General features: G+C 40.4%; 1 protein-coding gene across 1 annotated transcript in view; it reads right to left on the minus strand.

Moving 5' to 3' along the window:
- ADAM10 (ADAM metallopeptidase domain 10) overlaps positions 1 to 16,429 on the minus strand; it is a 153,984-nt gene extending 137,555 nt beyond the window's left edge. Inside the window, exon 1 of the mRNA XM_003827893.5 lies at positions 16,004 to 16,429. Within this exon, the coding sequence (XP_003827941.1) occupies positions 16,004 to 16,058 (55 nt within the window). The 5' untranslated portion in view covers positions 16,059 to 16,429. The remainder of the gene's footprint in view (positions 1 to 16,003) is intronic.
- Positions 16,430 to 24,189: the final 7,760 nt, after the last annotated feature.

A 24,189-nucleotide genomic window follows, 5' to 3' on the forward strand; every position in this document is an offset into this window, starting at 1 on the left:
AGCCAATACTGGAACTGCCTGCCTCATTCTACCCTGATTTGTGCAGATAAAGGCCTTATTGTTTAACCCTTTAAAACAAAAATAAAGTACAGGGAAGGATGTGCACAGGTTATATGCAAATAGTATACCTTTTTATATAAGGGACTTGAGCATTCATGGAACCAATCCCCATAGACACCGAGGGAGAAACTGCATAACCTCTATAGGGGATTCATGAGCCCCTAAATTTTGCAGGCAAAATTCCAAAAATATTCTTTATTTTCTTTCTTGGCCTTTTATTGGTTCTGCTTTGCATATTTAAATCTTTTATTCATCTATTTATAATTTTATCTTTTTTTTAACTTACGACACTAACTAGGAGTACCAAACCATGCTGAATAACAAGTGTAGGCATGTTTACTTTGTCCCTGACTTTAATAGAATATCTTTAGTTTTTCATTACATTATATATATATATAAACAATATTACACTAAGGCTGTTGCTTCTCATTCTTATTTTAGAAATCCAATATATTCAAATTCACATTAAAATCTGGCTAACAAACATTTTTAAATGATTTTTTAAGTTTCACATTTCACATATTTAAAGGGGAAAAATTAAAAATCCCAAACTATATATCCTATTTTATTTTTGAAAGTATCCTAATTTCTTAAATGTACCCTGAAATCTTACCATGTACAGAAAAATATCCTGATTACATCAATTTCTTGTTTAACTAAATTAAACAATAATGCTTATAAATTGGATGTCATGATAATTAAAATGTATCAAGCACTTGCTATCTGCCAGGCTCTGTACTGCTCTACATTTTTTTCATTTAAACCACCCAATCAAGTGAGAACTATTAGCCCATTTTAAAGAAAACTGAGGTTTGAGTGATATGTAACAAACCCAGTGTCACATAGCAAACAGGAGGCAGTGCCAAGAACTCAACTTTGATTTCAATGATTTCATGTTAATCTAAGATGAGTCGAATTACCTTCATCATAAACAAGGTAAGTCACCATATTTCTGATATGACAAAAAACTGAAAAGACAGCCTGGGCAAGATGGCAAAACTCCATCTCTACAACAAATACAAAAATCAGCCGGGCATGGTGGCATGCACCTGTCATCCCAGCTACTTGGGGGGTTAAGGTGGGAGGATCGCTTGAACCTGGGAAGTAGAGGCCGCAGTGAGCCAAGATCGTGCCACTGCAATGCAGCCTGGGTGACAAAGTGAGACCCTGTCTCAAAATTTAAAAAAAAAAAAAACTGAAAAGAAAAAAAATTATCAAAATACAGCACATGGCAAAAACCTTTCAAAAACTAAACTGACGTCTACCTCTAAGATGGGGAAAACAAGCAATGCAATACTAAAGAAGAATATACTTCTTATAGACAGAAAAATATATATATACATATACCCTTGATTTCCACAGCTAGTGATTGAAATGGGCATGGTTTACTCCACAGGAGCCCTGACTAATCTTCAACCCTTGTACTGCTTACTACCTCAGTCAGACATCAGAAAATTGCCTGTTCCCACATGCAGAGACTGGACCTATCAACTGAGATTTATTTCTAACCTTTAGCAATCAGTCAAGAGCTCAAAAAGTATAGATAGAGCATGTGGTATCATCAAATCTCACTGAAACATGTTAACTATTCACCCATCTCTATCTGAACACAGCTTGGCCTCTGACCCACTCACCTTTGTATCTGGGAATCTCTCCTTGTTATAGATCTTCCTGATTCCCTAGTTCCAAGCTGCCTAATTGTTTACTCCGATTCCTTATCACCTACTCTATCCTGATCCTTACTACTTGCTAGACTCTCCCAGTCCAGGTTCTTTCATCACTATTAGATATATTACCTACGCAGGACAAAACGAACAACAAGTAAGGACTCAAAGAATGCCAATCTTAATTCCTAATTTTATCCCTCCTGATAAAGAATAAAATAAAACTGTCCCTTGGTATCCCTGGGGGGTTGGTTCAAGGACTTCCCACAGATATCCAAATCCATTGATGCTCAAATCCCTGACAAAATGACGCGGTATTTGCATACAACCTATGCACATACCCATGTATATTTTAAATAATCTCTAGACTACTTATAATACACAATACAATGTAAATCCTATATAAATAGTTGTTGTACTGTGTTGTGTAGGGAATAATAACAAGAAAAAAAGTCTGTACATGTTAAGTACAGACTCAATTTTATTTTTTGAATTTTTTCATTCGTGGTTGGTTGAATCCATGAATACAAAATTCACAGACACAGACGGTCAACTGGTATTTACTAATCTGCCTTTTAAAAATTTATTTTTCCTAATCACAGAAGTGCATTATGAATCTTACTACCCAGCAAGTTGGTATCTGTTCTCTAAAATGATTACATATATATTTATCTATGAAAAAACTGAAATGGTTTTATACATACTTACAAAAGGCATTTTCACATAAAGACTTTAACAGTGGAGAAATACATGTTACCTGACAATGATGAAAATAAAATACATTTAACCTAGAGGACAATAAAATGTTACTAATCTGACATCAATGGAAAATGACAGCTTCCACTAAGGACAGTTTCTAGGTAATTATATCTTGCTAAATATCTTTCTATTTGATGGATGATTAATTTTCCTCCTACTTTAACATGTTCTTGTTAAGCCAGGCTTATCCTTATTAACATCTTCACCAGAAGAGGCCATAATGATGCAGTAACCTCAAGGCTATGTTATTGTGCTATTATTCCTACATAAAAATAGCTCCACCCTACAAGATAGTTACTCTGCAAAGTCAATGTCTTCTCCTTTCTCTTCTGTTATTTTATTTCACCTACACAGAAAAGCGCACCAACAGCATTTAACTTTCTTGTTCTCAGTTTTAGTTGCCAAAAAGCCAGCATATATTACAGTCACATGGTACTTAATACTTATAAGCCCCATGGGAAATCTGAAAAGCATATACTACAAAGTATATACTACAGTCACATGGTACCTAATACTTATAAGCCCCATGGGAAATTTGAACATCTCCACACTTAAGAAAAAAATCTCCTTAGTTATGTAGCGGAATGTCCTTACTTTTATGAAATGCAGCATACTGAAGTATTTAGAGTACAACTTATTTTCAAATGAAACAGAGGGAAAAAAAATAATATATTATTAAAAAGAGAGTAAATGTGGTAAAGGTAACCATTCATAAATTCAGGTGAAAGGCATACAAATATTAATTACTAGCATACCCGCAATCTTTAAGAAAGTATAAAAATTTTCAAGAATTAAAAAAAGAAACACAGTATATCAAAAAAAGCCTCTTTGTAAAACTGCCAGAAGAATAACTAGATTGGATCTACGAGATAGAGAAAACAGATCCTTTATCAAATTTTATGTAATCCTAGCACTTTGGGAAGTCGAAATTGATTGTTTAGGAGGATCACTTTAGCTCGGGAGTTCAAGACCAGCCTGGGCAACACAGTAACACCCCATCTCTAGTTTTTTTTTAAGGGGGAAGACTAAGTAATATCAAAAAATCACATGCAAGAGTGGCAGAAAAATGACCAGCAGGTTCTAAGAAATAGAAAAAACATAACTTGGCCTCCTTGTCACAGGAGAGCTTAGGAGAGCTCTCCCTTTTTACAATTTGAGAACAGTATTTTTATTTCCCTTAATTTTTCTCAAAGTCGCCAGGATACTGGTATTTACCAATCCGCCTTTTAAAAAATTATTTTTCCTAATCACAGAAGTGCATTATGAATCTTACTACCCAGAAAATTGGTATCTGTTCTCTAAAAATGATTACATATATATTTATCTATGACAAAACTGAAATGGTTTTATGCATGTTCTTTCTGTAAGGTGCTTTTCTCCCCTCAACTGTAAACATTTTTTCACATCCAAAAAATAAAATACCTTCTATAAAGAACCTGACTGACTAAAAGGCAAATTCTTCAAATACTGTAAGTACAAAGAACCTAAATTACGCTTTAAGGGTAAAATTAGCCTACATGTAAAGGCAAGATCTGGCTTCCCTCAACTGGTAACTACTATTTGACTTTCCTGACTCTGGATAAGTAACCCTCCCTGATCCTCCTCTCTCATTTATAAAATGAAAATAACAACACGTATCTCATAGAGATGCTGTGAAGACCAAGTTAATATATGATACACAAAATGATCTAACAACAGTGCCTGGCATTAAGTACCCCAACAAATGCCAGCCATTGTGATTTTTTTCCATATTCCATGGGTAGGTAGCATCTTACTTCCCAAGTATCCTTCTAAGCAAAAGCTTCCTTCCCAATCCTTGAACCCAAAACTTACAATCTTCTGTTCCAATCTACTAAATTAAAGAATTGTGCAAAAAAATACGGAATGAAAATTTCATTAACATCAGGAGAAAAAACAAAGAATAACTCTCTGATAGTGGGTCACCATCATCACCTTGGTGTGAGACAGAAATATCATATAACAAGAAAGTTTTTTCCTATATATACACAAAAAGTTGGCTGTACAATCTTAAGAATGGGAGAAGAAAATCTGCAATAATGTTTTGATATTACACATCTTCCTATTTACAGAAAAACTCAATTACAATAAATGAGAGGATGTAAGAGTAAGCTAAGCATGGCATATTTGCATTCCTCAAAAAAAATTACTTGTAATCAACTTGTTTTCAACAGACTTTTCACTTGCATAATTTCAAAATTAGGTACCAACAGCATTTTTCCCCAACATAAAAATATATTTCCTTCCTACTGAGTCATCAACTACATGTCATAGGCATCATACTGTGTTGACCAGTGCTTCCTTTATTTGATAATACATAGTCACTCAGATCTTCAGGCACTAAATACCACTAAGAAAACTGTTCTCCTGTATGACAAAGGTAGGCTTCCGGGAACTATCATGCCCTATATTCCAGCAATATATTTAAGTGCCTTTAATGCACTCTTTGAAAAGCTACTTCTACAGTGTGACTTCAAACTTAAGCCAGTATCTATTTTTTCACTAGAAATCAGTCAAATCATCTTCTAGAAGCAAACAGCTACACCTAACAGTTACAAGTTAAAGTTCAAGATAGGAGGGAGTGCCTACAATTAAAAGCGTATTTCAACATACCCACTTTTTGAAATCAGCTAGTCTCTAAGAAGTAAAAATAACACAAGCTGGCTCAGAAGTCAAAGTAGCTCTTTTATAAATTATATACAAAGGGCTGAAAACACGAATGATTAAAATCTATTGAATGTATTAAATTTATACCACTAACTTATGAAATACAATTTAAAAATCAAAAAATTGAAATGTGTACATAAGATTTCTATGCTGATTTGTAATTCTTTTATACAATCTTTTTTTATTCTTTTTTTCTGAACCTGTGGGTTATATTGAATCTTTTATACAATTTCTAATAAGACACAAGTACAGACAGTAATAGAGTATGACTTTCAACCTGCCTACATCACTTTCACACTCACACAGCCACCACCTCACTTTTGATATACATCTGTCCCACTCCCTGCATTTCATCTTAAACCCATTGTCATTAACTCACCCTTTTCCCATAAGATATCCCAAAACATCTGCCTCTGCCCCTAGCTGAGAACCACTATGCCAAAGCTTGCTCTACATTAAAGAAAAAGGGCTCCTCCCTACTAAATGGCCTACTGCTCCTAGAGATCATGGAGTTACTAAGAGATTTCTGCTACTGGATGGATACAAGTGAATTTTATGGGCTACCAAGAAAATTTATAAATTCTTAAATTTTGGGCCGGGCGCGGTGGCTCACGCCTGTAATCCCAGCACTTTGGGAGGCCAAGGCAGGCGGATCACGAGGTCAGGAGATTGAGACCATCCTGGCTAACATGGTGAAACCCCGTCTCTACCAAAAATACAAAAAAAAAAAAAAATTAGCCAGGCATGGTGGCAGGTGCTTGTAGTCCCAGCTACTCGGGAGGCTGAGGCAGGAGAATGGCATGAACCTGGGAGGCGGAGCTGGCAGTGAGCCGAGATAGCACCACTGCACTCCAGCTGGGGTGACAGAGGGAGACTCCGTCTCAAAAAAATAAATGAATAAATAAATAAATTTTTTTAAAAAATAAATTCTTAAATTTTATAAATTCTTGCCAAAATTAAATTCTGATTTCCGAACCAATTTATAAGCATCAGTGCCAATCCATCTCCAAAGCTGTCAACAAAACTGTCCTCTCCGTTATGCTAGATTAGAATACCTAACCTTTATAATACACATTTGAGGGTTCTGATAATATGCTATATTAATTGGAGGAGGTCACTTTCTAATTTTACTACAGCAATATTCCAATTTTACCAAAAATCATTATGACATTCAGTTTCATGTAATGAGACTATTTCCATAATATAGCTGACAGCCAGTACTATGAAGGCTGCTTCACTAATGCCAATATCTGCTGAATGAAAACGGGTGCATAACATGTATCCAGAAGTCCAGTCCACTTACTAAGCAATGTATTTAACAATTCTGTGGTCTTAATAACACATATTATAAAATCCTAATGTGAGTGAGACACTGTGCTAGGTCCTAAAACATGAAGACTAAGAATAAAGTTACTTCCCTCTTAACATTGTCTTTCTAGTGAAGACACAGATCAGTAACTTAACTATAAAGCTTGAAATAAAGAACAGCAATATCAAAGCTCGGCACGGTGGCTCATGCCTGTAATCCCAAAACTTTGGGAGGCTGAAGGAGGATCACTTAAGGTCTAGAGTTCGACGCCAGCCTGGCCAACATGGTGAAACCCCGTCTCTACTAAAAATACAAAAATGAGAAGGGCCTGGTGGCAAGTGCCTGTAGTCCCAGCTACTCGGAGGCTGAGGCACAAAAATCGCTTAAACCCAGAAGGCAGGGGCTGCAGTGAGCCAAGATCGCACCACTGCATTCCAGCCTGGGCATCAGAGTGAGACTCTGTCTCTAGGGAAGAAAAAAAAAAAAAAGAACAGCAATATCTATAAAATAGAAAAAATATGGTATAAACAGGAACGACATGATTTCATTTTTTACTACTTATAAATATCTCAGTGTCTGCTTTGCATACTTATGCGTTTTAACTACACTTTACATTTTTCTTGTATTTATTTATTTATTTTTGGCATAGAAACAGGGTCTTGCTATGTTAACCAGGCTGGTCTCAGACTCCTGGCCTCAACTAATCCTCCCAGCTTAGCTTCCCAAAGTGCTGGGATCACAGACATGAGCCACCACACCCAGCCATTAACTATACATTAGTTTTTTAAAGGTATACAGAACTACACAAATACTATAAATTCATAATAGGCATTTTAAAAGACTACATGATTAATATTAAAAAGTGATAAAATTGTGTTGAAGGAGGAATTACGGATTTTCTTTAATTCTATTTTCTAATGTTTGGTAATGATGTTCTAATATTCCAACTACTAAAAATAGATTTTATCCATCTGTATTTTGTAACTAATAGATTCCAAATGAAAGCAGGTCTGGAAACGACATAATTTTAATAATATTTATATAGTACTTTAAAGTCTTTAGCACTCTTACAAATTAACCCACTTAATTCCTAGGAAAAGGGGTAGTAAATTAATACCCCATCAATTCATAGAGAATTCTATGTGTTCTTTCGAAAGCTAAATTCAAAGTTCAAATGTATGCACACGTGTGTCCTGCCATCATCACTACAAGCAAAAACAGATGGAAAGCAAATTCTGCTCCAAAAATCACATATGCAAATTTGCCTAAAATGCAAAGATCGCATTATTTTCCCCTATTTGTCTCGGAAACAGAAGTTCATAGTTCACATGAAATCAAGAGTGTCAATCATATTTTTGAACTGAATAGCCTAATTCCAACTCAAGTAAGAAAAAAAAGTGTTAGTGTATCTTTAAACTAATCTCTATGTCCACTCCAAATTCACTAAACTTCTATAATCCAACTACCTAAAGCACTGCTTCCCAAATAACTAGCTAGAGATTAAAGATCTGTGCAAAGTTTTATCCAGTTCTCAAGTATTAGCATGCAAACAAAATAAAATCCCAGACGCTGACACCCATCCCAACCTATAAGCTTCTATCCAGACTCAAAATCTTAAGACATTTTCAACTTCAACGACTGAGGTCTTCAAAGTTTTATAAAACCACACTCACTCCAATGAAACAGCCTAATATTTAAATTCAACAGTGAGCCCTCTATAAGTTTTGTTACTTTCACGTTAAACATTTGCCCAGTTTTATCAGTTTTTCTTCCATGTCATTTCTTGTTCTATCCTTACTTATTTCTACCATCATTCTAATCCAAGACTCAATCACCCAATTTGTCAATCATAACCTAACTCCTCAACAGGGACTCCACCCAACAGTCCATAATATTCTATCTCATAGTTATCATGGCCTAGAATAATCAGTCCTGATTATCATGGCCCAGTTAGCAATTCTCCTTATTTCCTGACACAGACTATCGATTCCAGGCAAGTAAACCTACAAGCATCTTATGTGTCATTCTCTTCTACCTCAGAAAGCCTTCCCCACTTGCTGATGTTCCTCAAGCTTAACAAATCCTCATTTCAGGTGCAACTACAATATATAATTGGAAGTATAATTTTATATTTTGGCATTTCATTTACTCCAACAAACTCAGTATTTTTTACTTTTCTTCTCACTTAATACTGTGGCTTCATGACTCGTAACAGTCATAGACACATAATAAATCCTGGTGACTAAACAACAATGTTCTCACTGTACACATCTCACATTGTTTACTTGCAGTAGTACAAGTGGACTGTTAACCAACTTACTGTGATTCATATTTTTCAACCTTATGATGGGTTTATTGTGACATAACCCCACATTAAGCGGAGGAGAGCTCCTTAAAACTTAAATGGGGTTACAGTTTCTACTGCACGTGTATCACTTTCTCACCATCACAAAGTCGAAAAATCATACGTTGAACCATCATCTCTGTTGCCAACATTACATACATTTTCGACTTACGATATTTTCAACTTATGATGAGTCAAGGAGCATCTGTAGTAGCTTCAAAATGAATTCACTCAGCATCAAAGGGAGACTACATTCCCTGAGAAATATTCTCAGCACCGCTATTTCCTGCAAACTAGCTGGGTCAGGCTATCCTAATACTAACGCAAAATCTTCACATTGCTGGACAGCAACGTCACTGCCCTTACAGGAATTCAAGTGGTAGGGTTATTATAGTTTTTCCACTTGTCCTTAACATTGCTTCCTTTTTCCTAATATAAAAATCAACAGCTAGACTACTTAGAATTACCACTGCTAGATTTTTGTTCAGAACAAGCAGACTTTTTAGGGTTGCTTGGAAGAGCATTAACGATCATTAATTAAATCAATTACTCCTTTAGAAAACAACACCACAGCCTGGGCAACATAGTGAGACCTCATCTCTACAAAAAAATCAAAAAATTAACCAGGCATGGTGGCGCGTGCCTGTGGTCCCAGCTATGGAGAGGCTGAGGTTGGAGAATTGCTTGAGCTGCAGAGGTCAAGGCTGCAGTGAGCTGACATCACACCACTGTACTTCAGCCTGGGCAACAGAATGAGACCTTGTCTCAAAAACAAACAAAACAACAACAAAAACCTGGGCCTCTTTACCCCAGCATGTCACATAGAGCTGCCCGTGTAAAAACCAAATGAAATGCAAATCATTCCTACAATTTGGAAGGCCTGCCCCTGTGATTTTGGGCTTCGGTGGCGGGGGTGGGGGGCGGGGTTCAGATTTATAATCACTATGTGTTTTTCTGTCTGCAGCCTTTCCTATCCACAATTTATCTCACATAGGCCTCTTGAAACTTTGTGTTGGCAGCAGTGGCCAATGACTGCCCTTGCCCACAACCTTCTCCACACAAACTACATTTCTGGTACTCCACATAGACCATATTTTAAGCTAGACCCTTCCAAAACGATGCCCCAACTTTAGCAAATTTTTTTCTAACCATTATAATGTAATACAATTAAAGACAGAGAAGAAATTTAACTTTATACAAATGTAAGAATCACCAAAATGGTAACACAGTTGCTGTAACACAGCTACTTACTAGAAACCAGCACAATCCCGTGAGCCTCTGTCATCTACCTTTCACCGACTTTCCTTTAAACAAAATACTTTTTTTTTTTTTTTTGAGACGGAGTTTCACTCTTGTCGCCCAGGCTAGAGTGCAGTGGTGCGATCTCAGCTCACTGCAACCTCCACCTCCCGGGTTCAAGCGATTCTCCTGCCTCAGCTTCCTGAGTAGCTGGGATTACAGGCGCCTGCCACCACACCAAGCTAATTTTTTGTATTTTTAGTAGAGAGGGGGTTTCGCCACGTTGGGCAGGCTTGTCTCGAACTCCTGACCTTTCAGGTGATCCGCCTGCCTCACCCTCCCAAAGTGCTGGGATTACAGGCGTGAGCCACTGTGTCTGGCCAACACTTTTTCTTAATTCACAATTTCTATTCCTGTAGAGAATATTACAGTTGGACATTTTAGAGTATGTTTAATACCAATAATCTAGTATATTAGTATAAAACCAGAGTACTCATGATTTAGCTCTAGGACACAATCTATCTGCAACCAAATGAGAATACATTTTATTTGCTGTACCTTCCTGGTTATTCATCAGTTTTTTCTCTCCATTCTTCCCTGCCTAACTGTAACTAGCAAAACACATTAGTACCACATCATTCCAACTGTTTAGAAAGTTACGATCCAGGCAACCTCAATGCTAAACTCTACAAAGCCAAGCTATACACATTGAAAGGTGAGGGGGAGGGGTGGGGGGCAGGGAGAAAGAAAAAACTACCTAAAGCCCATGTACTTCATTCCACAGAAGATTTAGAATTTATTTATTTCATTTCACATGCAAGCATGTTTCTCAAATATAATTATTTAGTTTTCCTACATAAAACATACTAGAAACAACCAATTAGAAGGTAACATCTTCAAAGTTTACAAGAAAGCAAAGAAACCTAACCAAAAAGTTGGAAATATTGCTACAACTAGATCCAAGAATAAAATCCACAATCATCTAGAATAAATTTAGAAAAATAATAAACTACCAGGCCATTTCAGTCATTTCTGGAAAAATTAAAAACAGAAACTACAATAGAACCCAGAATAACAACTGTTCTCCATATTAAACTTCAATCATTTAAGGTTAAATTCAGTCCATTTTAAGGAGATAGTAAATGTGTCTACAGTAAATTTTCCACATTTTAGAAAAACTTCCATCAAAAACACCCAAAACTGGCCAGGCACAATGGCTTACACCTGTAATCCCAGCACTTTGGGAGGCCAGGGTTGGAGAATTGCTTAAAGGCAAGAGTTGAAGACCAGCTTGGGCAACCTAGTGAGACCTCATCTCTAACCAAGACTAACAACAACAACAAAAACACAAAAAATTTACAATTGTATTCCCAGCGGGGCGCAGTGGCTCATGCATGTAATCCCAGCACTTTGGGAGGCCAAGGCGGGCAGATCACCTGAAGTCAGGAGTTCGAGACCAGTCTGGCCAATATGGTGAAACCCCGTCTCTAGTAAAAATACAAAAATTAGCCAGGCGTGGTGGTGCGCACCTGTAGTCCTAGCTACTCTGGAGGCTGAGGCAGAAGAATCGCTTGAACCTGGCAGATGGAGGTTGCAGTGAGCCAAGATCGTGCCACTGCACTCCAGCCTGGGTGACAGAGCGAGATTTCATCTCAAAAAAATAAAAGTGTATTCCCAGAGTTTGTTATATGGACATCATCTCATATCTGAACCACTGATCTGCCAACAATGTTAGGAAAATGTAGCTAATTGCTGAAGTTATTGTTCCTCCATTTCATCACCTTAATTTCAAAAGCAGAGTTTATGTTTGTATCCTATTCTTAAATTGGTTTTTATTAACATGACCCTCAACTAATTTTTTCTGTGGTTCTCATCCCAGTAGAAAAAGAAATGGTTTCTTACTTACTCATTTAGATAAAGAAATGTGGAGAGACTGTAACAATCGTTCTATGTTAAAGACCTTCAAGCTGCTACTATCATAAAAACGGGTTTTTTTAAAAAACATCTAATAACCTAATGCTGAATAAAAAGTACTGTGTATACCATGTTCTTTTTAAACAAATCTTTAAGACTACAGAGAAAACATTGCAAAAAAATATTAAAAGTTGGATAAGGGGTCACAGTGCAACATTTTTTAAAAGTTGGAGCCATCTATACAAGATAAAGCTAAGGCAGAGATGGGAACAACATACCCACAGTACCCAAGCAGGTAACAAAAATGAGTGAAAAAGGCCGGGTGTATCATCAGGAATGATGCGGACTGCAGTAACCGGTAAGCACATACCCAGTTTAAAGAGGGTGGCTCCTGCCCTACTGCTCAGCTCTGCACAATAGGAATACAGCCCACTAGTATCTGGATTTCCAAGTCTTCCCCGAAAATCCAGAAATCCATGAATTTCACCGAGAAATATCCCAATTTTTCAATGTTAATCATTAGCTCAAGCTTAAAGACACTGCGAATAAAACATATCTCTAAGGTAGTTTAGTCCAGAGGCCACCTTTGAGCTAATGTATGAAAGCCGCTTTCAAAAAAGGCATGAAGGGGCAATGGATAAAAAGCTTATTAGGGTTTAAGGTCAAACCAGCTTGAGTTTGAATGTCCAATTCACCACTAAGTGGTGGATGATGCTAGAAAAATTATATTTCCAAGTCTGTTTCTTCAACTGCCTATCACCCCTCTCTCATAACTGTTGAAAAGTGAAACTCCTAACACAGTATTAGATACACAAAAGGCATCATGGAAATGTTCCATTTGCCCCAAGCCCTACAACCCTTAAGGTCCTTAGAAAAATTTTAAAGAGATCAGATAATACACATCCTTGAAGATCTTAAACAAGTTACTAAAAGCACATCAGAGAAGTGCCTGCCCTGCCTGCTGGGAGAGGCTGTACACATACACACAGAAAATACCGTTAATGTAGGCAATGGTATCCTCCTACAACTACAACATAGGATGGGACTGTGCCGGAAATGGGCACCATCAGGAAGGTTTACATTTTATGATTCTAAACACTTTAATTCTTCCTTCTGGCTTCCCATCCTAGTAATATGTAAATTTTTCTTGTTAAGAAAAATGTCTTAAGACAAGGAATTGGCCAGTCAGGGTGGCTCATGCCTGCAATCCCAGCACTTTGCGAGGCCAAGGTAGGTGGGTCGCTAGGGACCAGGAGTTTGAGACCAGCCTGGGCAACGTATTAAGACCCCATCACTACTTTTTAAAATAAATAAACAAAATAAAACAATTTTAAAAAAAGATGATGGAGTTAACTGGACTCAAACTGAAGTTTTAAAAAGATGAAGTCAGAGATCCTTAAGGATAAAGACAAAATTAGTCTGTCTCTTTCATTAAACTCTTATTTGCTGGTAGATTCCGACTCAGAGTCAGAGAAAGTTTAACTGCTTAAGCTCTACTACCTTTAAAGCTCTGGTCAAGTTTCCAGAAAACTTATTTCTATTGAGCAGTAATGTACAAAGCTAAGCACTTACACCAGATTTTTAAATGTAAGAGACATATCATACTCTGAAGTTCATTTCGTGCATGATTTCATCAAACCAAAACATTACGGAATTTACTGCTACAGCTGAAATACCTTTTGTGCTCTCAAACACACCAGTTAAATTTTAAAAATAAAATAAAAAAACATGGTATGCTCCTACAACTATAATATAGGATGGGGCTGTGCTGGAAATGGACACCATTAGGAAAGTTTGTTTTATGATTCTAAACACTTTAATTATTCCTTCCAGCTTCCCATCCTAGTAATATACAAAGCAAGAAAAATTTCACACACAACAGTGACTGACAAATTGGGGAGGTGGAAGCAACAAAAAGGATTTATTAACTACCTGAAAACGATTTACATTTTAAGTTAAATTTCCACCACAACTTCTAATCTACACAAATTTCTCCTTTCTCTCATATGCTAAAACAAACACATTCAATCTGAATGTGCTGAAGTCTACAAATCATCATACAAAGATCTTACAAGTGACCAAAAATAGCTCAGATTAGTAGATAAAAATACCCCATAGTTACAATAAAATTACAAGTATCTCCAAGTACCCAAAAGCTAGAATCTTGATACTAATTTTAAAATAAAACTAATAAAACTTGTCTTATGTTTTTTGAAAAAGTTCTGCTTAACAAAAACACCAAAAATTAGCCTTTTAACCAATGCTTAATGCAATAAAGGACTCTGGAAATATGAATTTAGGAAATTTTTGTATAAGAGTTTTAACCCACAAACATGTTATTCAATTGTTTTTTCTTCAAATATAAGACTACATCAGTTTCTTACTGTTTTCATTGTTGTTAAAAGAACATTTAGTATACTACTACTCAGTAAAGTGTCTCATGTGTTTGTCTTACTTTTTATTACCTTATAGAGAACAGTGTCTTAACTCCTGAATTTAATCACAAAAAGTGAAAAAAGATAGGAAAACGATTTGTTGAAAGCCACGTTTAGAACAGAAATAACAAATGTCAGATGAAAAAGGCTCCTCTAACAGAGAGTCTCCCGCACATAATCCTTTTTAAAACTAAACATCTATTATCAGCTCTTAATCTATAATGTGTGTCTTGCTTGATGAATTGGATTGAAAAAAATTAAATAAAACGTGTAACAAAAAAATGAACACTACAAACTGTAACAGAAGTCTGCCTACGCAGTACCACCCTCGGACTCGGTAGAATACAGGACAGAAATACACTTGACCCTGCAGTCATAAGTCAAAGTGGCAAAGAAAAAAACAGAAACAATACATTACATGAAATAGATATTTTCTAAATTATCAAAGGCTACAGACACTCATCCAAAGCATTCCTCAAATTTTTTCAACCGTTGCTTTTAGGCACACCTTGAGGTTTTTAAGTTTACTCTGGGGCAAGTCAAAAAGCTTACCTAAAATAAAGCACTTTAAGCAAGAATAAAATGATGCAGCTGGTCCTAGAACACACCGGAAATAAAAATCGTTGTCTTCAAAACCCGAAACAAGAAATGACATGCTTTTAGCAAATTTGACTTTCATGTGCAGCGGGGAGGGGGCACTGTTTTGACAATCCACTAACTACACTGTACATCTACTCCACCTGAAAGTTTAACGAAACTCTTCAAGTTGGGTCACCCAGGGACCGAACTTCTACTCTAAGAGACCCAATCCAGCCTACAAATCAAAGAACATCCCCAAATGGTTTACCCTTCTCCCGACCAAACCCTTTCCCCTGGGCGACAGAATGTTTTCAATGAACACCAACACACCCTCCTGTGATCTCTCTCCAAACACAGGACACAGGAAGAACCGAGGCCACTAGTCTCAGATAAGCGGGTGATGACTGCTGCCACTCCACGGGCGGCCCCTCTGCAGAATGGGGTCGGTCAGGACCGGCGCGCCGGGTAAAGAACAATACACGAGCCCAGCTGCAAACAACACAACTTCCCACGAGTCTGCGCGGCGGGTCTCGGCGGCGGAGAGGACTTCGGAATCCGCCACCGGGCAGGGGCTGGGGGAGGAATGGTGAGCAGGATGAGCGCTGAACGAGGACGGCGAGACCGCCAGCCTCGCTGCGGCTGCCTGCACCGGCGCCCGCCGAGCAGACTGGAGGGATGCAGCCACCAGCCTGGGTTCCACCGCTCTCACCAGGCGACGCGGATGCCCCGACTTCGCTTCTCTGGGAGGCGACCCCCGCCTCCCGGGGCCGCCAGGGCGGTGGGGGGCGGGGAAGGCCTCGCCGGAGGCTTGGGAGCCTCCTCGGCCCGCCACCGAAGGGAAAGCGGTCGGGGCGCGGGGGACAATAGGGAGCGGGGAGCGCGGCCCGCCAGAGTGGCGCCGCTGGCCGGCTGGGCTGACTGACGCGCACGCCGCGAGGCGCGACTGGGCTCCGCTCGGCCCGGCCGCCGCTCCGCCGTGGTCGCGGCGCCCCCGGCGCTCGCAGTCGTGCCTCACCTCCCATCCCCGCCGCCCAGGAGAGGAGCAGAATTAACACTCTGAGCAACACCATCTTCCGCTGCCGCCGCCTCCTCACGGGTTAACAGCAGCACATCGATCCGGAGGGAGAAGCTGAAGGGGCTTGGTCCGGAGCCTCCACGGGAAGCCGGGACCTCCCCTGGCAGGAGAAACGGCGAAGCACCTCCCTCTCGCTCCACTTCAGGGGCCGGCAACGCTCCTAGCTCCTCCAAAACAGGGACCTCCCTCCCCCTCGTTCGTTTCCTTCCTCCCTTCCCCGCTTTCCTTCCCTTGCTCGTTCCCTCTTCTCTCCCCCCCTCCCTCGAAACTCAGACCTCCGCCTCCTTCCTCACCACGTGACGCGCGGGCACCCAACTGGCACGCGGAGCCGCGCCCCTACCTCCCGCCCCTACCCGTCCCCCAGGCGCTTCAGGGGCGCGCGCATGCGCGCGGGGGACGGTTCCCGTGCTGCTAGGCCTGCCGCCGCTTCCTGTCCGCCGGCGGAGAGCTGGGATTGGGCTTGGGAGGCGGGGTTTGTCCTGGTCCCGCCCCGGGGCGGGAGCGCTCCTACACGGAGATAGTGCTCCGCTACGTGTTAGAGCTGCTGAGGACCTTCCCTTGGGCTAAAATGGTCCGTGGAAGATGTAAGCGGGGCTGCTTTCCACTTCTTAAAGTCACAAGTAACAGAGGTTTTTTTTCTTCTTTTTCTGCCTCTCTTGGTGCACCACAGCTACCAAGTAAACAAAAAGTCCCAACAAGCAGTAATTATAGCGGCAGCTGCCCCAGTGATGCGAACATAAATGCAAAGACCTTCAAGCAGCAGGAAAAAAAGACACCATGTCCGAGATGTAATTTTCCGAGCTCTTTACAAATTTATGTCACAGACTAAGGCTTTAGCCTTTGCAAAAGCATGCAACCTGAACCAGACTGTCTTGAATCTCCAGTCCAGAAAATGTCCTCTTTTTTCTCTCTCTGTCACATCTTTGAAGCGAATCCACGCACATCTTCTCCCCAACTTCTTAAAGCTTGTGTTTGTTTTCTTGTAACTCATTTTGATTCTTTAAACTTGGATGTCATGAACTAGAACTTTTTATGGCCATTTAATTAGATATTCTTCATCTATTTGGTATCGTGCTTGAGTAGGCCGAATTAGGGAGAGTGTGTGTGTGCGTGTGTGTGTGTAAATTGTTTTGTTTTGCTTTCTAAAGACAAGGTCTCCGCTGTCTCGCCAGGCTGAAGTGCAGTGGTGTGATCATAGCTCACTGTAACCTCCAACTCAAGCGATCCTCCCGCCTCGGCCTCCCACAAGTGCTGGGATTACAGGCGTGAGCCACTGCGCTCGGCCTTAATGTTATTGATACTGTAATAAACTGGAATTCCTATACTGTTACCTGTATATTTTATACCATTAATTACCATTAACATAAGTGAGAATTTTTTTTTTTTTTTTGAGACGGAGTTTCGCTCTCGTTGCCCAGGCTGGGGTGCAATGGTGTGATCTCGACTCACCGCAACCTCTGCCTCCCAGGTTCAAGCGATTCTCCTGCCTCAGCCTCCCAAGTTGCTGAGATTACAGGCATGCACCACCACGCCCAGCAAATTTTTTGTATTTTTAATAGAGACGGGGGTCTCACCATGTTGGTTAGGCTGGTCTCGAACTCCCAACCTCAGGTGATCCGCCCGCCAGCCTCCCAAAGTGCTGGGATTACAGGTGGGAGCCACCGAGCCCGGCCATAAGAGTCTTCTTTAATTCTCAGTTTGAGAAATGAATGATTCTAGTTTTGCTGCAACATTAATAAGCTCAAAAACGGACGTTTCAAAACCATCATAATTGTATCCATTTATAATGAGATACATGGAATCATCAAAGGATGGCAGAATCTCACGAATGGTTTTGTTTTCCTTCATTAAAATATTCAGTCTTAGGAAATAGTTACCTGCAGACATTACATCGCATATCACCTGTGCTTTTTACTAATCTCTTGTGGTAGTGCTGTCAACAAATGATATTTTTATTTTCCAGCTCTTAAACCACCTTATAGCATGTTTTCTGTTGCATAGTATTTTTATAATGAATTCCAGTGATTAGAGGCAAATGGCACTTTCCCTTAAAATTCAACTGGAAAAAACTCCAAAGCCATATTTTGCATTACTAAGATGATTACTGAAAATTACATTTATAAAGACTGTATTTTTTTTTTTAATTTTTAAAATGTATTTATTTTGGCCAGCCACGGGGCTAACAGCTGTAATCCCAGCACTTTGGGAGGCCAAGGTCCGCAGATCACTTGAGGTCAGGAGTTTGAGACCAGCCTGGCCAACATGGTGAAACTCCGTCTCTGCTAAAAATACAAAAATTAGCCAGGCGTGATGGCGGGCGCCTGTAGTCCCAGCTACTCGGGAGGCTGAGGCAGGAGAATGGCGTGAACCCGGGACGCAGAGCTTGCAGTGAGCCGAGGTCGCGCCACTGCACTCCAGCCTGAGCGACAGAGCGACAGAGCGAGGAAAAAAAAAAAAGCCGGGCGTGGTGGCCTGTGCCTGTAATCCCAGCTAATCTGGAGGCTGAAGCAAGTAATCCCAGCTACTCAGGAGGCTAAGGCAGGAGAATCACTTGAACCTAGGAGGCGGAGGTTGCAGTGAGTCGAGATGGCGCCACTGCACTCCAGCCTGGGAGACAGAGCAAGACTCTGTCTCAAAAAAATTAATTAATTAATTAATTAAAAATAAAAATCAAATAGCCAGTGCAGTGGTATGCACTTGTAGTCCCAGGTACTCGGGAGGCCGAGATGGGAGGACTGTTTGAACCCTGGAGGTTGAGGTTGCATTGAGCTGTGATCACACCACTGCACTCCAGCCTGAGTAACACAGACAGACCTTGTCTCAAAAAAAAAGAAAAACTGTATTTTTTTTATTTGTCAAGCACGAATGGCATTACATACCAGCATGCACGAATGGCATTACATACCAGCATGCACGAATGGCATTACATACCAGCATGATAATGAATGGTATTCCAGTGTTACAAGTTTGGGCTACTATTTTAACTTAATTCATTATTGATATTTTGCAAATGTATGGAAAACTGATGAAATATTAAAGTATAAGGTCTGCATCTACACTATCACAGACTGCCTGGGTTTCACTCCTAGCTCTGCCATCTGTAAACCGTGTGACTTTGGCCAAGTTTTTTTTGCCTTCTAACCTCAATATTTCTTTTCTTTTCTTTTCTTTTCTTTTCTTTTCTTTTTTTTTTTTTTAGACAGGAACTCACTTTGTCACCCAGGCTGGGGTGCAGTGGTGCAACCACAGCTCACTGTAGCCTCAGCCTCCAGGGCTGAGGTGATCCTTCCCCTCAGCCTCCCAGGTAGCTGGGACTGCAGGTGGGGGGGCCCCACGCCGGGCTAATTTGTTGTATTTTTTGTAGAGATGGGGTTTCACCATGTTGCTCAGGCTGGTTTCAGACTCCTGGGCTCAAGTGATCTGCCCACCTTGGCCCCCTCAAAGTGCCAGGATTACAGGTGTGAGCCACTGCACCTGGCCTCAATATTTCTTTTGTAAAATGACAATGAAAAAATATTTGCCTCAGCAGATTGTTTTGATGATTACATTTAAATTAGTTAATATCTGTTATTAGTTAATTTTAACTAATTTAACTAATAATTTTAACTAATTATCTTCTAATATTAGTTAATAGACCTGGCATATAATAATTGCTATGTAACTATTAAGTAAAAAAATGTAAATATTATGGTCACCGCATGAACACTCAAACATCCACTTGAAAGCCGTAATTATTTTAATAGCATTATTTCCTCAGGAACAATACAGTTTTGATATTACCAGTATAATAAAAGTTATCCTCAAGTTTTAGTAATGGGAAATTCAGCTTTTAAGCAAATGCTCATATATTATACAGTGTAATAGACAAGTAATACTAGAGGAGAATGCTTGTTGCACAGACCGAAGGCCAATGCTGGTAAACATTTCAACAATTACATTGTGAATTTCCAACTTCTACTAAACTGCCTGCTGGATGTCCCACTGTCATGCCAAACTCAATATATTTAACTTCTTATCTCTGATACTGGCACTACCACTATCCCAGAAACCTGGAATCATTTTAGCCTGGGCACCGCAGCTCACGCCTGAAATTGTAGCAATTTGGAAGGCCAAGGCTGGAGGATCACTCGAGCCCAGGAATTTGAGACTAGCCTCAACAACATAGTGAGATCCCATCTCTATTTTTTAAAAAAAGGGGGGGGAATCATTTTAGATTATTCTTTTGTCACCAAGTCATATTGATTATTCCCTAAAAATGTCTTTGTGCCTTTAATGCTCCCCTTCTCACTGCTGTTGCTCTGATTGGCTAGCACTCTGAAAGTATTCTAGTGTTACAAGTTTGGACCACTGCTTTACTTTAATTATAGTATTTTATCTTGCTTAGATTGCTGCAGAACACCTAACTTATATCCCTTACTCCAGTCTCTCTACCTTTTGGTCCTGCTTTTAAACTGCTTGTTAATCCACTGCAATTTGTTCCCACCTAGCTTTGTAAGAAGCTACTCTTGCTAGGGCCATCAAAGACATCAAAGATGTGTTAGTGATCAATTCCACTAGACATCTTCACTCCTTATCTTACCGGACCTTTCAGACAACACTCTCTCCTCAAAACTCCCTCTTCTAACAGTTTCCAAACCTTCACTCACTCTCGACTTTCTTCTTTACTTTAATTGTACTTTCCTCTACGTCTTTTTCCTGTGACTTTTTCTTCTCTTTACTGCACAAATATTAGTGATCTTCAAGATTTTACCCTTGGCTTTCTTATCTTCTCATTTTCACTTGCATGATATTTTACTACCCCCAAATGTATGCAACTCATTAGGCTATAAACTCCGTGAAAACAAAGCCTGGGTCTGTCTTGACAATGCCTAGCACATTGTCAGCACATTTCCTGGAACAGTATTCCAATCACTTTTTCTTGGAACATTTCCTATGCCCCCAAACCCAAGACCCATATCCTAGTTGCACAACTTACTAGCCACGTGACCTTAGGTAAGTTAAGGCACCTGTTGCACAGTTTCCTAATCTTTACAATGGGGGAAATAGTGGTATCTACTTCAGAGAGTTGCTATAGGAGTCAAATAATTTAACAGATGTAAAGCACTAAGAACAGTGCATAGCATACAATTACTATTATAAAATATTTTAGATGTTGTTATTATTACATATCCAACTCTTACTAGTCATCTCCTACCTGAAATTACACAGCCATACTCCGTAACATGTCCCAAACTGAAAAACCCCTACATCAACCTACCCAAACCTTCTCTTCCTCCTAAATTCCCTATTTAGGTTAATGGCAACACCATCCACTCAATTACCTAAACTCCCATCCCAGTAGATAGATCATCAAGTCACCTTTATTCTCCATCGTATGAAGTCCCTCTACCTACCTTTACTGCCACTGCCCAAGCCTTGGTCTTCCTGTCTCACATACCCACTGCCTGACCTCCTGCCCACCGCTTCCCCACCTGCCAGTCTTTTGAAAATATAGATCCTTTTATCTGCAAGATAAAATACAAGACCTTCAGTCGGGTGCAGTGGCTTACACCTGTAATCCCAGCACTTTGGGAGGCTGAGGCAGGTGGATCACCTGAGGTCGGGAGTTCGAGACCAGCCTGACCAAAGTGGAGAAACCCCATCCCTGCTAAAAATACAGAATTAACCGGGCATGGTGGCACATGCCTGTAATCCCAGCTACTCGGGAGGCTGAGGCAGGAGAATCGCTTGAACCCAGGAGGCGGAGGTTGCGGTGAGCCAAGATCGCGCCATTGCACTCCAGCCTGGGCAACAAGAGTGAAACTCCATCTCCATGTCAAAAAAAAAACAAGACCTTCATGATCTAGTCATTGTTTTCCTTGCCAGCTTTGTCTTTCACCACTCTTTTTTTTTTTGACACATAGCAGTCTGATCACACATAGTCCAAGAATACTCAAAAAATAAATGAAAGAGAATCAGATGTTTAAGACTGGTCTTCAAACATTATAGCCAGTGATGCCATGTTTGCCTTTGTGCTCTTGGATATAAAATCACATCCACACCTCAGTGGCCACCAAACCATTCAGCATAGCTTCCTTAGCTGTGAGCTGTTTGAAGCTATCAGTTTGAGAGTTACTGAGTGGTTTTTTTGTTGTTGTTTTGAGACAGAGTCTCGCTCTGCCACCCAGGCTGGAGTGCAGTGGCGCGATCTCGGCCCACTGCAACCTCTGCCTTCCAGCTTCAAGGAATTCTCCTGCCTCAGGCTCCAGAGTAGCTGAGATTACAGGCACGTAATTAGCATGCCCGGCTAATTTTTCTATTTTTTTTTAAGTAGAGACAGGGTTTCACCATGTTGCCCAGGCTGGTCTCGAGCTCCTGACCTCAAATGATCTGCCCCCCTCGGCCTCCCAAAGTGCTGAGATTACAGGCGTGAGCCACCGTGCCCAGCTATTTTTTTTTAAAGCTCTGAATAACTAGGAATCTAAGCAGGACTTGGAGGAATCAGCTCAACCTTGGCACAGTGCCAAAATATAGCCAACCAGGTTTTCAAGTAAGTCACAGCAGTGTTCGTCAGTGGTGTTGGGGCCTTCTCAGTAATGTTTTAGACAAACTGGGCCATGTTTCTAGGATGAAAAGTCTGCTGTCCCCAATGTCCAGCTCTTTCCTACTTTATCTTCTAAAAGTAGCAATTGCAAAAATTACAATAACAGTAATAGCTAGCAGGTCGGGAGTTCGAGGAGTGGTAAAGTAATGGCAACTTAAATAACTTGCCCAAAATCAGAAAGCTGGTGCATGGCAGAACCAATGCCTAAAGTTAGATCTGCCTCAAGAGCATGTGCTTTAATCACAATATGCTGCTGTTCAACTGCAGTTGGTTTCCCAAACACATACCACTTTCCTCTTCGACATCTCTGCACATGTTATTCCCTCCAGGAGGAATGCTTCTCCCATTTATCCTATAAATTCTATGAAATTAGGCTCAGAGAATCCTTTCAATAATTCATTTTAAGACACTTTTTTGTTAGGATTTTACTTGCCGTATAAAAGAGGAATCAGAGAAGAAAAGGACTTTAAAAATCCCTTCTGGGCCTGGGCACGGGGGCTCATGCCTGTAATCTCAGCACTTCGGGAGGCCTGGACAAGAGGATTTCTTGAGTCCAGGAGTTCAACACCAGCCTGGGCAATATAACAACGCCCTGTCTTCTTTTTCTGTTTCTTTCTTTTTTTTTTTTCCTAAGAGATGGAGTCTTGCTCTGTAGTCCAGGCTGGAGTGCACTGGCATGATCTCGGCTCATTGCAACCTCTGCCTCCCAGGTTCTAGCAATTCTCCTGCCTCAGCCTCCCACGTAGCTGGAATTATAGGCACATGCTGCCACGCCCGGCTAATTTTTTGTGTTCTAGTAGAGAATGGATTTCACCGTGTTGCCCAGGCTGGTCTCGAACTCCTGAGCTCAGGCTATCCACCCGCCTCGGCCTCCCAAAGTGCTAGGATTACAGGCATGAGCCACCGTGCCTGATCTTTTTTGTTTGTTTGTTTGAGACAGAGTCTCACTTAGTCACCCAGGCTGGAGTGCAGTGGTGAAATCTCGGCTCAAGGCAACCTCTGCCTCCTGGGTTCAAGCAATTCTCATGCCTCAGCTATCCAAGGAGCTGGGATTACAAGCATGCACCACCATTCCCGGCTAACTTTTGTATTGTTAGTAGAGACAGGGTTTCACCATGTGGGCCAGGCTGGTCTTGAACTGCTGACCTCAGGTAATTTGCCCGCCTCAACCTCCCAAAGTGCTGGGATTACAAGCATGAGCCACCGTGCTTGACCAACGAGATCCTGTCTCTACAAAAAATAAAACAATTAGCCGAGCATGGTGGCACATGCCTGTACTCCCAGCTACTTGGGAGGCTGAGGTGGGAGGATCACTAGAGCACAGGAGGTTGAGACTGCAGTGAGCTATGATCACACCAATTAAAAAAAAAAATCCACGTCTAGGGAAAAGAGAACAGTGAAATACGGTATTTATAACTTACAGCAATTAGAACACATTCCCTTAAAATGTAAAGGAATAGACATTCTTAAATATATGGCTCAGGCTTCTTCCCTTCTGTAAAATTTTAAACTTGCCCTCTAGACAAAACTTAATGTCTACCAT

This window comes from Pan paniscus, chromosome 16 (genome assembly GCF_029289425.2).
Source record: "Pan paniscus chromosome 16, NHGRI_mPanPan1-v2.0_pri, whole genome shotgun sequence".
NCBI classification, from domain to species: Eukaryota; Metazoa; Chordata; class Mammalia; order Primates; family Hominidae; genus Pan; species Pan paniscus.